The 14,984-nt window shown below is 39.1% G+C and overlaps 1 protein-coding gene across 9 annotated transcripts in view; it reads left to right on the plus strand.

Annotated features, from left to right (window-relative positions):
• The window catches only part of LOC127104476 (uncharacterized), a 33,956-nt gene extending 19,183 nt beyond the window's left edge, over positions 1-14,773 (plus strand). For 2 of the 9 annotated variants that reach the window (XM_051041652.1, XM_051041655.1), the window contains exons 3-4: positions 6,841-6,961; positions 14,533-14,773. In XM_051041652.1, coding sequence (XP_050897609.1) covers positions 6,841-6,917 — 77 coding nt within the window. In that variant the 3' untranslated portion in view covers positions 6,918-6,961; positions 14,533-14,773. Of the gene's footprint in view, positions 1-6,840; positions 6,962-8,160; positions 8,402-13,166; positions 13,288-14,532 lie in introns of those variants that run through there. The other 7 variants (XM_051041657.1, XM_051041653.1, XM_051041656.1 and 4 more) reach the window with 7 other exon arrangements.
• Positions 14,774-14,984: the final 211 nt, after the last annotated feature.

The following is a 14,984-nucleotide window of genomic DNA, read 5'->3' on the forward strand; positions in this document are numbered from 1 at the left end:
TATTCATACCTGTAGACCATTATTCCACACTTCTAAGCCCATTTAGGGTTGCATTGGGCTCAACCCTAGGGCCCAGTCAGACAGATTCAGGTTTTTACTAATTCATTCATTCTTAATTTTTTTTATTTTTTTTGATAATTATGACTATAATTAGAATTAGAATTAAGACTAATCTTTGGTTGATTATATTTCAGATTAAATTAATTAGTAATTTAGGCCTAATTAGAACTCTAGAATTACTTAGTTTTAAGAATTTAGTTAAGTCGTAAATCTTGATTAGGTTATATTATACTTGATTAGGATAATTAGATAATTAGACTAATTAGGATTTTAGCATAATTAAGATTAATTAGTTTTTAATTAAATGTTGATTTTTAGAAACTACTTTCGTAATTAATTCATTTTTGACACAAAGACCATTTTACCCCTAGGTAGAAAAATCTTGATTTTAATACATGATCCCTTAATTTAGGGCGTTAATCAGATCTATCTGATTTTTATCTAGTTGATTAATCCTATGGGTTTATTATGGTATATAGTTCATCTATTCATTTCAATCCCACTGATTAGTGTTGACCAAAGGTCGCTTTGGTCAACCAAATCCTTTGTAATTGTGTTGTAAGCCCTAAGCCTATTTCAAGTGATAAAAGAACCTTGATCACTTGATATGGCAAGTTCTTTACGCTCAAGCTATTGTGGATATGCTGAATCTCAGGAGCTCAAGACCTCAAGGTTCAAATGCAAGATTAAGACTTCAAGTCAACATCAGTCAAGCATAGCTAGCAAAGTGGACTACTTCTCAAGCACTGCAAAGTTATCAACACTTGTCGATCATAATTCAGAGTGTGCGGCATGAGCCTTAAGCAATAGAGAATGAATGAGAGTGGAAAATTCCATTAACTCATTATGAATATCTTTGGATACGGGACACTTGACCCAGTTGCTCACAGTATTCACCTCTATTCATAGACTTTAGCACAATATGAATTATGTGATTGTCAAGTCTTCTTCTACAACAAGTAGCATTACATCAATAAGATCAACACACAGGATCTCCTGTCAATAGCTTGTTAATCTTGATTTGAGTGCCACGCTATGAGCCTTAAGAAATAGAGAATGGATGAGAGTGGAGAATTCCATTAACTCATTCTGGATATCCTTGGGTACGGGACGCTTGACCCAGTTGCTCAAGGTATTCACCTTTGTTCATAGACTTTAGTGTAATTTGAATCACACAATTGATAAGTCTTCTTCAAGCAAGCATCATTCATTCAAACACTTCAATAATGGAGTGTCTTTTGTTGTTAGCAATTTGTGGTTGTATACCTTCTTTTAGTTCAATCTCTTTGCCTTGAAAGGTGGTAAACCTCGGCAATTCAATCATTTACCTTGAAAGGTGGTAAACCTTGGTAATTCAATTCTTTACCCCGTAAGATGATAAACCTTGGCTATTCAAGTCGGTTTTTTGCCCTGAGAGTCATGGACTCTGGCATCTTTTTTCTCTTTACCCTGTAAGGTGATGATCCTTGGCACGATTCCTAGCCTTGAGAGGTGATAAACCTTGGCAGTCCAAATTAGTTCTTTGCCCTGAGAGTCATGGACTCTGGCATCTGCTTCTCTTTGCCATGTAAGGTGATAAACCTTGGCAGTCCAGTTCAGTTCCTTGCCTTCAGAATTATAAACTCTGGTAGTGATACCTTGCCTAGAAGGTTGTGAACCTTGGAACTCCTTTTTCATCCGTGAAGGGTTGTGTACTCTAGCAAATCAATCTCGTTCCCTTTTGTTTCAGCCGTAGTGGGCTGAACTATGATTGCTCTGATTTTTTGATTGCATAATGAGAATACGTAGGCACAAGGGTTCAAATCCTCCGCGAGCATACTTATTTATTCCTCCTTCCGTCTTAGGGAACCACTCATATCTTTCACGATCCATGATCTACCTTCAATCATTAAAACGTTCATCCTAGTGACATATTGTTTCTTTAAAACCAAAATACAATTTTCTTTGGAATTCCATATACACCCTTTTAGGACCATATAGTGGCAATATGCATTTGTACCTAGAGTTGTTTGGCTCGTACCCAAACATTTTATTCCTTCTTTTTTGGCCAATAAGTCAATTTCCCTCTATGGTACGAATTCCATTTCTCCTATGGATTCCACTGTATACCCTGACCTTTGGTTTCAAAGTACACCTTTTTAGTCACTTATTACCAAATCATTTAATTCTTTGACTTTGGTCATTCGTTCCATTCATCTCTATGATGCATTCATAATCCTACCTTCATTCACTCTGTGTGATATACCTATTACTTGAGCCAAATACAATATCCCTTGGAGCTTCATCGTGTATCTCTTTGTGAACTAAGAGTTGTTTGTGTTGTTGTTGTTTTACGCAACAATCTCTAGCCTTCCTATATGAGGGTTACTTGCAGGACCGACTACGGAGTCCTGGAGTTTAGTGTTTTGGGTGTATGGTTTTTGGTAAACAGTGTTTTTGACAAGTTGAAAGGGTGTAAACAAGACTCTTGATGAGTCAGGGAGGTAATAAAGGTAAAATGTACAATAGAAACGATAAAGTACTGAACCAAAGAGGATAAACGATAAAGCAAGAAAAGACAAAAGATAAACTTTGCGAAGATTAAATGACTTGTAATTATAAAGTGGAGGCAAAATACATTTTTATGAGGAGAGTAACTTTTTTCTCGTAAACGCTTTGGTACTTCAAGCTTTACCCCTACTTCAAATATTCAAATTTCCACCTCTAGAATTTCACCTAACATTGGCTTAAATACTAGTTGAAAATAACCGTCGGGAGGTTACAAAGCCTTCTCGTGGTTCCACGTGTCGGCCCACTTCCCCCATCTTGGCGCATAACTACCCATGATCTCTTTGTGTGCCCACATTCCCATTCTCCTCTCAAAACCTTTTGAGTTCGACCGAAGCTTGCATGGGTCGACCGACAGACTCGTCCACCCTCCTGTTGAGGAGCCTCAGACAGAACCCATGGTCGAAACTGGCTTTTCCCTTAGTCGGAATTTTCCAACTCACAAATTTCCCTCTGAAAAGGTTGGATTCGACATGAGCGAGCCGATCGAAAAACTGGCCTTTTGACGTTCCATATTTCAGCTAGTTGTCTTGTCATTACTCATGACTTCATATGTGATAATGACTTTTTTCGGCCGCACGATTTCCAAGACACTCAACCATCATTAACAGCCATCCCTAGGTCGTGGGATCTCAACCAAAACCCACTATCTCTTCTGATTACTTCCTAGCCAGCCACTTTTCAATCACCTACTGCTCGACTATTCACCTCACTGACTTATAAATAGTATCTTCTCCTTCTTTACACATTCTTTACTTCCATATTAGTGTATCCTCTTGCTTAAACCTTAGGCATACTTCTGCATTGCGCTTTCTCACACAACATATCCAAAAGACCCTCAAACCTTTGCTTCATTTCCCCAAATGGCTTCCTCATCTCTCGCGAAAGAAAGCATCTCTTACGGTACTGGTCACAACCCTATCGCCTTCAAGCTTACTTCTAAATAAGGGATGAAAAGTATTCCTCAGCCTTTATCATCTGATGAAGTGCTCGGTGAGGATTAAGACCCTCATGCCTACGTATCCTCATAGTGCAATGAGGAATTCAGAGCTTCGTAGTTCAAGGAACTAGAGGCGGGAGATAAAAAGGAGTGTGATTAAAGTATGGTCTAAATCAAAGAATAATGTTTTGAGCTCCAACAAGGGTGAAAAGATAAACCCAAGAGTAAGGTGGCTATTACTAGTACGTGGGCTAGCAGGTCGCCACTATAGGGTAAAGCCGAAAAGGAAAGAATTAAGTATTTGAGGTTATATCCCAAACATCTCTTGGTTCACAAGGTGACGCAAGAAGGAGCGCAAGGAGGTAGTGTGTTTGGCTCAAAGATAACTGGTATATCACATGGAGTGAAGGAATGTCAAATGTGATGGAATCACGAAGGTGAACGAAATGAAGTGACCGAAGTCACAAGAATTGGATATTTGGGAATAAGCGACTGAAGAAGTGTTGTTTAAAATCGAAAGGTGAAAGTGTATTGGAATCCATAAGAGAAATGAGATTTGTACCATAGGGGGAAACAACTTTGACCGATGCGTGGACTAGTAAGACCGCCACTATAGGGTGTTTAAGTGTTTGAGGTTGTAGCCCAAACAACTCTAGGTAGAAATGCGGACTATTCGTTAGGCGTCCTAAAAGGTTATGTATGGAATTCCAAAGAGAGTGTATTTCGATGTCAAAGGAATAATATGTCACTGGGTGAACGATTTATGATCGAAGGTAGAAAATAAAATAGGGAAAAATATGAATGATGCCCTAAGGTGAAGGAGGAATAATTAGAAGTATGCTCGCCAAGGATTCGCATCGTCGTGCCTACGTATTCTCATCGTGCAATGAGAAAGTCAGAGCAATCGTAGTTCGGAACCACGAGAGTAGAAAGAGAGAGACGTTTGTCTAAGCAATGGGCGCTCACAAGACAAACACCAATTCAAGGAATGATTGTAATATGGAGGTACAAGGAATAATGTCACTTGCTGGGAAAACACACGGTTTGAGATCAAATAAAATAGTGTCTTGGATCCAAGAAGGAGATAGACTCTTAATCGAAGAGCAAGGTAGGCATTTACCAATACGTGGACTAGCAGGCCGCCACTATAAGGTAAAGCCAAAAAGAAAGAATGGCTTAAGTGTTTGGGGATGTAGGCCAAACAACTCTCGATTGATGAAGTGGACCGTCGTTAGGACGTCCTAAAAGAATAGACAGGGAGTCCAAGGAGAAGTAAGATTGATCTAAAAAGATAGTATGTGTAGAATGTAGATTGATAAATAAGATAGCAATAGGTAAGGTAGCTCGCGAAGAATCTGGATTCTCCTGCCTACGTATTCTTATAGTGCAATAAGGAAATCAGAGCTTTCGTAGTTCAACCCACTAGGGCTGAAAGTAAAAATGATTGGAGGCAAAAGAATGATTGAATGACTGAAATTGAAATGATTTGAATGGAGGATGAATAGACTTGATAGTTGTAGAACAAGAGTCGCACTAAAGTCTATGAGTAAAGGTGGATACGATAAGCAACGAGTCAAACGTTTCGCACCCAAAGATATCCAGAACGAGTGTAGGAAAGCTCCAGTCTCATTCCTTATTTACCATTTAAGGCTCGTGGCATGTAAATCTCGTCTTAACTTCCAAGTGGAGAGAGGATAATCTTTATAGTTGTTTCTTATGTTGATGAAGACCTTGCCAATCGTTCGATTCGAATTGCACTAAAGTCTATGAATAGAGGTGAGTACGATGAGCGCTGGGTCATACGTCCCATACCCAAAGATATTCAGAATGAGGGTAGGAATACTCCAGTCCCATTCCTCTATTGCTTAAGGCTCGTATCGTACAACTTGATTCATGATTGATAAATTGTTGATGTAGTCCTTGCTTGTTGTATTGCTTTATGAAGAGACAGGCTTGTCAATCACATTGTTAGAATTGTGCTAAAGTATATGAATAGAGGTGAATACAATGAGCATTGGGCCATACGTCCCATAGTCAAAGATACTCAGAATGGGGGTAGGAATACTCCAGTCCTACTCCTTCTCTATTACTTAAGGCTCATGTTATACGATTCTAACTTTGATTTAACAAGTTTTTGAAGTTTCCACCTTTGATTGCTTGTATAATCCACTGCTTGGTATGACTGAGGATGGCTTGATTGAATCTAATCTAATGGTTATTAATTGTTAGAAACTATCCTAAGGGATCATGCATAGTTAGTCAAAGCTTGATTAAAATCTATGTCAAAATTCTAGGGGAACATGTGCATATTAATCAAAGTCTTGATCAAAAGTATATATATAATTCCCAAGGGAACCTACAATTGTTAGGAAATGATTCAATCTTAATGTTAAATTCTAGTCCTAATGGGATCATGTCATTAAATGGATAAAATGCCTAAAATTCCTCTAAAGGGCAAAATTGTCATTTGCAAAATATGTCCAAATATCATCACAAATCACATCCTAACTATGGCCTAAAAATTGATTAAATCCTAAAGATTGATCTTAACCTAATGTGGAAATTGCACTATATTCCTACATTTAATCAAAAATCTAACTATTTTTAATTAAACCTAATTTTTCATGTTAACCTAATGTTCTAAAAAACAAGATTTAATTTCCTATTACTAGCATTAACCTAATTAAACTAACATCAATCTAGTTAAGCTAATTACACAAATTAACAATCAATTGAAATAAAAAAAAGTGAATTTGGGCTAAGAGGTATGAATTATGAGAGGAGGTGAGAAACTGAATTTGTTAGGTGGGCTTCAGACAAGCCCATTATGTAGGATTATTGGTTATAGGGGGTGCACCCAAAAATAGAGTGGTAAGCACAAAAATACAGTGCGGGCTTCGTTAAGCCCACTATCAAGTTCACTCAATATTAACAGGGGGTGCATAAGAAATATGGGCGTGTGAAACAACATTAGTGGACTTGGAAGGGTTAAGCCTAATCAAAACCAAACCATGGCCAAAGTTGACTTGTCTAAGTCAACAACATTTGAAAGCATCATGCGCGTGCCATTCCTCCTCCCACTCACATTCAGTCCACCGGTCAACCACCGTAGACCACCGGGCCGGCGGCTGTAACACCCCAAATAAAGAAAAAGAATTATTTAATTAAGTTGATAATATATTTATTAATTTAATTAAATAAAATTGAATTATTGGATTATTATTATTATTAATAATAATTATTGGAAAAATATATAAGTGGGAATAAGGAAAGGGTTTCATTTTTTGGAACAGAAGAGTTTTTTTCACGTGAGAAACAGAGAAGCTGCAGAGAAGAGGAAGAAGGGCAAAGAGCCGAAAAGCACGGTTGAGGAACGGAGAAGCTAAAGCTTAGAGATTTGCCGGATTATATCAGGTAAGGGGGGTTTATCGTCGTTTAACGGGTATTATCGATTAACATGTAATGGGTAGTGATAAGCTGTTAATTTGACCGAATTGAGATTATGGATGCTGAAATATTATGATGAATAAGTTGAATTTAAGCTGAAATTAGATCGGTAGCTGTGTGAGTTGTGAGATTCTGAACGTATCGCTTTTTACGGATTTGGAATCGGAGGTCCGGAAGTCCTCCAACGGCGGAAAATGCGGAAACTCTGCATTCTGCCTTGTGTTAGCGCAGGAACTGCTGTTTCGCCTGCGTTAACCGGTTAACCCAGGGTGTTAACCGGTTAACACTGTTATAAATTGAGCAAATGTTGAGTTTTGCCTGCGTTAACCGGTTAACCTATAGCGTTAACCGGTTAACACTGTTGCGTTTTGCCAGAAATGGTATTTTTGTCCTGCGTTAACCGGTTAACCTATAGCGTTAACCGGTTAACACTGTTGCAGTGTGGAAAAATAGTTGATTTTTATGTTGTAAATGCAATTGGTAGTTGGCCTATTGCAGTTAATTGTGATGAATAAAATTGTTGAGTTTATGTTGTGAAATGCCGATGCAAATATGTTGAAAAGTTGATTATAAGTTGTTTTGTTGAAAATATTAAGTTGTAGGCTGATGAGCCAAAGTTGATTTTAAGTTGCTTTGTTGAAAATTACTGAGTTGTAGGCTGATGAGCCAAAGTTGATTATAAGTTGTTTTGTTGAAAGAAAAGCTGTTATGTTGCTGTTATTCTTATGTTGTTGAGTTCAAGTCGTACATGCCATAGACATTCATATGCATTAAGTCGGGGCTTTTGCTCACACCACGTTGGCCTGGATTGGCAAAAAATTATGGGGCTTTTGCTCACACCACGTTGGCCTGGATTGGCAAAAATTTTAAGTTGAAAGTTGAAGGCTTATGCCTTGATGCCCACTAAACTGGCAATGATTTTAAGTTGGGAGTTTTACTCCAAATGGTACCACATGCATAAAGAGTCGAGTCTTATTGAGTTGCATTTTATGTTGTTATTGAGTTGTATTTACGTTGTATTTGCGTATGATAATTGAGTTGAATGTGCCGTTACCGCATGCATGATATGATTTGGGTGATTAACGTGTAGAATTACTTAACATAACATGATGATTTATAATATTTGTTATATCGATTGAGAAACTCACCCTTACAATATTTTTCAGGTAACGAGCAGTGAGTTGAGTAGGAGCTAGTGCTTGAAGTCTAGTGTGGTTAGAGGGTCATGCTCTGATAGATGTAACATCAGGACGGGATGTTTGAATTGTCGAATAAATGTTAATTTTGATGAATTACAGATGTTGAAATATTTTATCCGCTGCGTATTGTTAAAGAAGTTTTTATGTCGAATAAAATTGAGTATGACTGCTTTTATGTTGAATTATGTGAAGAAGTTGTTATGTGACACCCTTGAGTGACAATATTTACTCTGATATGTATGATTTATATGCTGTTGTTTTAATTAAATATTTGGGGTATTTAGAAGGGTGTTACATTAGTGGTATCAGAGCAGGTCGGTCCGTCCGGCCAGTTGTCGTGTCGTTTTGTCTAACAATTGTGTATTGTTACCAATCTAACTTTAAGTTGTGTTGTATTGATAAGTTGAAATGGCTGGAAGGAATGACGCTGCAATGGCTGCCGCAATGCAAGCGATGGCACAAGCTGTGCAGAACTTGCCAAATGCTGGTGGAGATGCTGGATCACGTAGCTTGGCGACTTTTCAAAGAGAGAATCCGCCGGTGTTTAAAGGGAAGCATGATCCAGATGCAGCCTTGGGATGGTTGAAAGAGATTGAGAGAATCTTCCGTGTTATGGATTGCACTCCAGCTCAGAAGGTTCGGTATGGTACTCACATGCTAGCAGTCGAAGCTGATGACTGGTGGCTAGAGACTCACGAGAGGTTGACCGTAGCAGGTGAAGACATTACTTGGGATGTATTCCGTAGGGAATTTCTGAGGAAGTATTATCCGGAAGATGTTCGTGGTAAGAAGGAAATCGAGTTCCTTGAGCTGAAGCAAGGAAACACGTCTGTCACTGATTATGCTGCGAAATTTGTGGAGCTGTCCAAATTTTATCCTCATTACACTGGTGCGGGTGCTGAATTTTCAAAGTGCATCAAGTTTGAAAACGGACTGCGCTCTGAAATTAAGAAGGCTGTTGGGTATCAGAAGATACGCATTTTTACTGAACTGGTGGATAGCTGCAGGATATTTGAAGAAGACAATAATGCTCATTACAAGATTGTCAGTGATCGCAGAGGCAAGCAACATCAAAACCGTGGCAAGCCGTATGATGTTCCAGCTGGGAAAGGGAAACAAAGAGCTGCTCCGACTCAGAGAGCTAGTGGGGGAGGTGCTCCTACTGGTATAGTTTGCTTCAAATGTGGTCAGGCTGGTCATAAGAGTAATGTATGCACTGCTGAAGTAAAGAGGTGTTTTCGCTGTGGTAAGACTGGGCATGCAATAGCTGATTGCAAGCACAAAGAAGTGATTTGTTTTAATTGTGGCGAAGAAGGGCATATTGGAAGTCAGTGTCAGAAGCCGAAGAAAGGGAATCAGTCTGGAGGCAAGGTCTTTGCTTTATCGGGTTCTGAGACTTCTGCTGATGATCGTTTGATCCGAGGTACGTGTTATATTAATGGCTTTCCTCTAGTAGCTATTATTGACACAGGTGCGACTCATTCCTTTATATCCTTGGAGTGTGCTGTGAAACTTAAGTTAGAGATATCTGAGATGTTTGGTAGTATGGTAATTGATACTCCTGCGAAGGGTTCAGTGACTACTACGTCGGTTTGCTTAAATTGTCCTTTGAGTATTTTTGGTAGAGACTTTGGGATGGACCTAGTGTGTCTTCCACTAGTGCAGATTGATGTTATTCTGGGTATGAACTGGTTGGTGTTCAACCGAGTTTCTATCAATTGTTTTGATAAAACGGTGATCTTTCCTGAGATTGTAGAAGGAAAGAGTTTGTTCCTATCAGCAAGGCAAGTGGATGAGGCAGTAGCTGAGGGAGCAAAGTTGTTCATGCTGTTAGCGACTTTGGAGGCCAAGGATAAGATGGTGATTTGTGATCTAGCCGTGGTGTGTGATTTTCCTGATGTGTTTCCTGAAGAGGTGAACGAATTACCACCAGAACGCGAAGTGGAGTTCTCGATTGATTTGGTACCTGGTACTAGACCGATATCGATGGCTCCGTACCGTATGTCTGCTGTTGAGTTAACTGAATTGAAGAGTCAGTTGGAAGATCTGTTGGATAAGAAATTTATTCGTCCGAGTGTGTCACCGTGGGGTGCACCAGTGTTGTTGGTTAAGAAGAAAGAAGGTACTATGAGGTTGTGTGTGGACTACAGGCAACTGAATAAAGTGACGATCAAGAATCGGTATCCCTTGCCGAGGATTGATGATTTGATGGATCAGTTGGTTGGTGCAAGTGCGTTCAGCAAAATAGATTTGAGATCTGGGTATCATCAGATACGTGTGAAGACTGAGGATATTCAGAAGACTGCTTTCAGGACAAGGTATGGACATTATGAGTATTCTGTAATGCCTTTTGGTGTGACTAATGCACCTGGAGTATTTATGGAGTATATGAATAGGATTTTCCATCCGTACCTAGACAAGTTTGTTGTGGTGTTTATTGATGATATTTTGGTGTATTCGAAATCCGAAGAAGAGCATGCTGAACATTTGAGGGTGGTTTTGGAAGTTCTCCGAGAAAAGAAGTTATTTGCTAAACTGTCTAAATGTGAATTTTGGTTAGAAGAGGTAAGTTTTCTTGGTCATGTGATTTCAAGGGGTGGTGTTGCTGTTGATCCTTCTAAGATAGAAGCGGTATCTAAGTGGGAAGCTCCGAAGTCTGTTGCTGAGATTCGAAGTTTCCTTGGTTTGGCTGGTTATTATAGGAAGTTCATTGAAGGGTTTTCTAAGTTGGCGTTACCGTTGACGATGTTGACTAGAAAGGGGCAAGCATTTGTTTGGGACTCAAAATGTGAAGAAGGTTTCCAAGAGTTAAAGAGAAGATTAACTAGTGCTCCTATTCTGATATTACCGAGTTCATCGGAACCATTTGAAGTTTACTGTGATGCTTCATTGTTGGGTTTGGGTGGCGTGTTGATGCAGAATAAGCAGGTTATAGCTTATGCTTCGAGACAACTGAGGGTTCATGAGAGGAACTATCCGACGCACGATTTAGAGTTGGCGGCTGTGGTGTTTGTTCTGAAGTTGTGGAGGCATTATTTGTACGGGTCAAGATTTGAGGTTTTCAGTGACCATAAGAGTTTGAAGTATTTGTTTGATCAGAAAGAGCTGAATATGAGACAGAGGAGATGGTTAGAATTTCTGAAGGATTATGATTTTGGTTTGAATTACCATCCGGGTAAAGCAAACGTAGTGGCTGATGCATTGAGTCGGAAATCATTACATATGTCTATGCTAATGGTTAAGGAATTGGATTTAATTGAGCAGTTTAGAGACTTGAGCTTGGTGTGTGAGAGTACTCACAATAGTGTTAAATTGGGAATGTTGAAGTTAACAAGTGGTATTCTGGACGAGATCAGAGAGGGTCAGAAATCTGATATGCTTCTGGTTGATAAGTTGACTCTAGTGAATCAAGGTCAAGGTGGCGAATTCAGAATTGATGAGAATGGTATTTTGAAATTTGGTAGTCGGGTGTGTGTTCCGGATGTTACTGAACTTAAGAAGAACATTCTTGAAGAAGGACATCGTAGTGGGTTGAGTATTCATCCTGGAGCTACGAAGATGTATCATGATTTAAAGAAGTTATTTTGGTGGCCGGGAATGAAAAGAGATATTGCGAGTTTTGTTTATTCTTGTTTGACTTGTCAGAAGTCAAAGATTGAGCATCAGAAGCCGTCTGGGCTAATGCAACCGTTGGCTATTCCAGAGTGGAAATGGGATAGTATCAGTATGGATTTTGTTTCTGGTTTACCGAGGACAAGTAAGAATTTTGAAGCCATTTGGGTGATTGTTGACAGATTGACAAAGTCGGCTCATTTCATTCCGATCAGAATGGATTATCCGTTAGAGAAATTGGCTGAGTTGTATATTGAGAAGATTGTAAGTCTGCATGGTATTCCGTCGAGTATTGTTTCGGACAGAGATCCTAGATTTACATCGAAGTTCTGGGAAGGTTTGCAGAGAGCTTTGGGAACTAAGCTGAGATTGAGTTCTGCATATCATCCGCAGACTGACGGTCAGACTGAGAGGACGATTCAGTCATTAGAAGATCTTTTGAGAGCTTGTGTTTTGGAAAAAGGAGGTGGTTGGGATTGTTATTTACCTTTGATTGAGTTTACCTACAACAATAGTTTTCATTCGAGCATTGGTATGGCGCCGTTTGAAGCTTTGTATGGTAGGAGATGTCGGACACCGTTATGTTGGTATGAGTCCGGTGAGAGTGTTGTGGTTGGACCGGAGATTGTTCAACAAACTACAGAAAGGATTAAGATGATTCAGGAGAAGATGAGAATTGCTCAGAGTCGTCAGAAGAGTTATCAGGATAAGAGGAGGAAATCACTTGAGTTTCAAGGGGGAGATCACGTGTTTCTTCGTGTTACTCCGATAACTGGTGTTGGTCGAGCCTTGAAGTCGAAGAAGTTGACACCGCGATTTATTGGTCCTTATCAGATTTTGGAGAGGATAGGAGAAGTAGCCTATCGTATCGCTTTACCGCCGTCACTCGCGAATTTGCATGAAGTTTTTCATGTGTCTCAGTTGAGGAGGTACGTTCATGATCCGTCGCATGTTGTCCAAGTAGATGATGTACAGGTGAGAGATAACCTGACTGTTGAAACATCACCTATGAGGATTGAGGATCGAGAGTTGAAGCAGTTGCGGGGTAAAGAGATTGCCTTGGTGAAGGTAGCTTGGGGAGGACCAGCAGGTGGCAATGTGACTTGGGAACTGGAGAGTCAGATGAAGGAGTCTTATCCAGAGTTATTTGTTTGAGGTATGTTTTCGAGGACGAAAACTCTTTTAGTGGGGGAGAGTTGTAACACCCCAAATAAAGAAAAAGAATTATTTAATTAAGTTGATAATATATTTATTAATTTAATTAAATAAAATTGAATTATTGGATTATTATTATTATTAATAATAATTATTGGAAAAATATATAAGTGGGAATAAGGAAAGGGTTTCATTTTTTGGAACAGAAGAGTTTTTTTCACGTGAGAAACAGAGAAGCTGCAGAGAAGAGGAAGAAGGGCAAAGAGCCGAAAAGCACGGTTGAGGAACGGAGAAGCTAAAGCTTAGAGATTTGCCGGATTATATCAGGTAAGGGGGGTTTATCGTCGTTTAACGGGTATTATCGATTAACATGTAATGGGTAGTGATAAGCTGTTAATTTGACCGAATTGAGATTATGGATGCTGAAATATTATGATGAATAAGTTGAATTTAAGCTGAAATTAGATCGGTAGCTGTGTGAGTTGTGAGATTCTGAACGTATCGCTTTTTACGGATTTGGAATCGGAGGTCCGGAAGTCCTCCAACGGCGGAAAATGCGGAAACTCTGCATTCTGCCTTGTGTTAGCGCAGGAACTGCTGTTTCGCCTGCGTTAACCGGTTAACCCAGGGTGTTAACCGGTTAACACTGTTATAAATTGAGCAAATGTTGAGTTTTGCCTGCGTTAACCGGTTAACCTATAGCGTTAACCGGTTAACACTGTTGCGTTTTGCCAGAAATGGTATTTTTGTCCTGCGTTAACCGGTTAACCTATAGCGTTAACCGGTTAACACTGTTGCAGTGTGGAAAAATAGTTGATTTTTATGTTGTAAATGCAATTGGTAGTTGGCCTATTGCAGTTAATTGTGATGAATAAAATTGTTGAGTTTATGTTGTGAAATGCCGATGCAAATATGTTGAAAAGTTGATTATAAGTTGTTTTGTTGAAAATATTAAGTTGTAGGCTGATGAGCCAAAGTTGATTTTAAGTTGCTTTGTTGAAAATTACTGAGTTGTAGGCTGATGAGCCAAAGTTGATTATAAGTTGTTTTGTTGAAAGAAAAGCTGTTATGTTGCTGTTATTCTTATGTTGTTGAGTTCAAGTCGTACATGCCATAGACATTCATATGCATTAAGTCGGGGCTTTTGCTCACACCACGTTGGCCTGGATTGGCAAAAAATTATGGGGCTTTTGCTCACACCACGTTGGCCTGGATTGGCAAAAAATTATGGGGCTTTTGCTCACACCACGTTGGCCTGGATTGGCAAAAATTTTAAGTTGAAAGTTGAAGGCTTATGCCTTGATGCCCACTAAACTGGCAATGATTTTAAGTTGGGAGTTTTACTCCAAATGGTACCACATGCATAAAGAGTCGAGTCTCATTGAGTTGCATTTTATGTTGTTATTGAGTTGTATTTACGTTGTATTTGCGTATGATAATTGAGTTGAATGTGCCGTTACCGCATGCATGATATGATTTGGGTGATTAACGTGTAGAATTACTTAACATAACATGATGATTTATAATATTTGTTATATCGATTGAGAAACTCACCCTTACAATATTTTTCAGGTAACGAGCAGTGAGTTGAGTAGGAGCTAGTGCTTGAAGTCTAGTGTGGTTAGAGGGTCATGCTCTGATAGATGTAACATCAGGACGGGATGTTTGAATTGTCGAATAAATGTTAATTTTGATGAATTACAGATGTTGAAATATTTTATCCGCTGCGTATTGTTAAAGAAGTTTTTATGTCGAATAAAATTGAGTATGACTGCTTTTATGTTGAATTATGTGAAGAAGTTGTTATGTGACACCCTTGAGTGACAATATTTACTCTGATATGTATGATTTATATGCTGTTGTTTTAATTAAATATTTGGGGTATTTAGAAGGGTGTTACAGCGGCTGCCGCCGGCGACGGTGGTACCCTAAACTAAAATTGAAATCACCATCAAACGCGCAAGGCTGCGCTGGAGATGGATTTGGGGGTGATTTTGGGAAATGGTTGTTGGATAGGATGAATC

This window comes from Lathyrus oleraceus, chromosome 7 (genome assembly GCF_024323335.1).
Source record: "Lathyrus oleraceus cultivar Zhongwan6 chromosome 7, CAAS_Psat_ZW6_1.0, whole genome shotgun sequence".
In the NCBI taxonomy this organism is placed as follows: domain Eukaryota; kingdom Viridiplantae; phylum Streptophyta; class Magnoliopsida; order Fabales; family Fabaceae; genus Lathyrus; species Lathyrus oleraceus.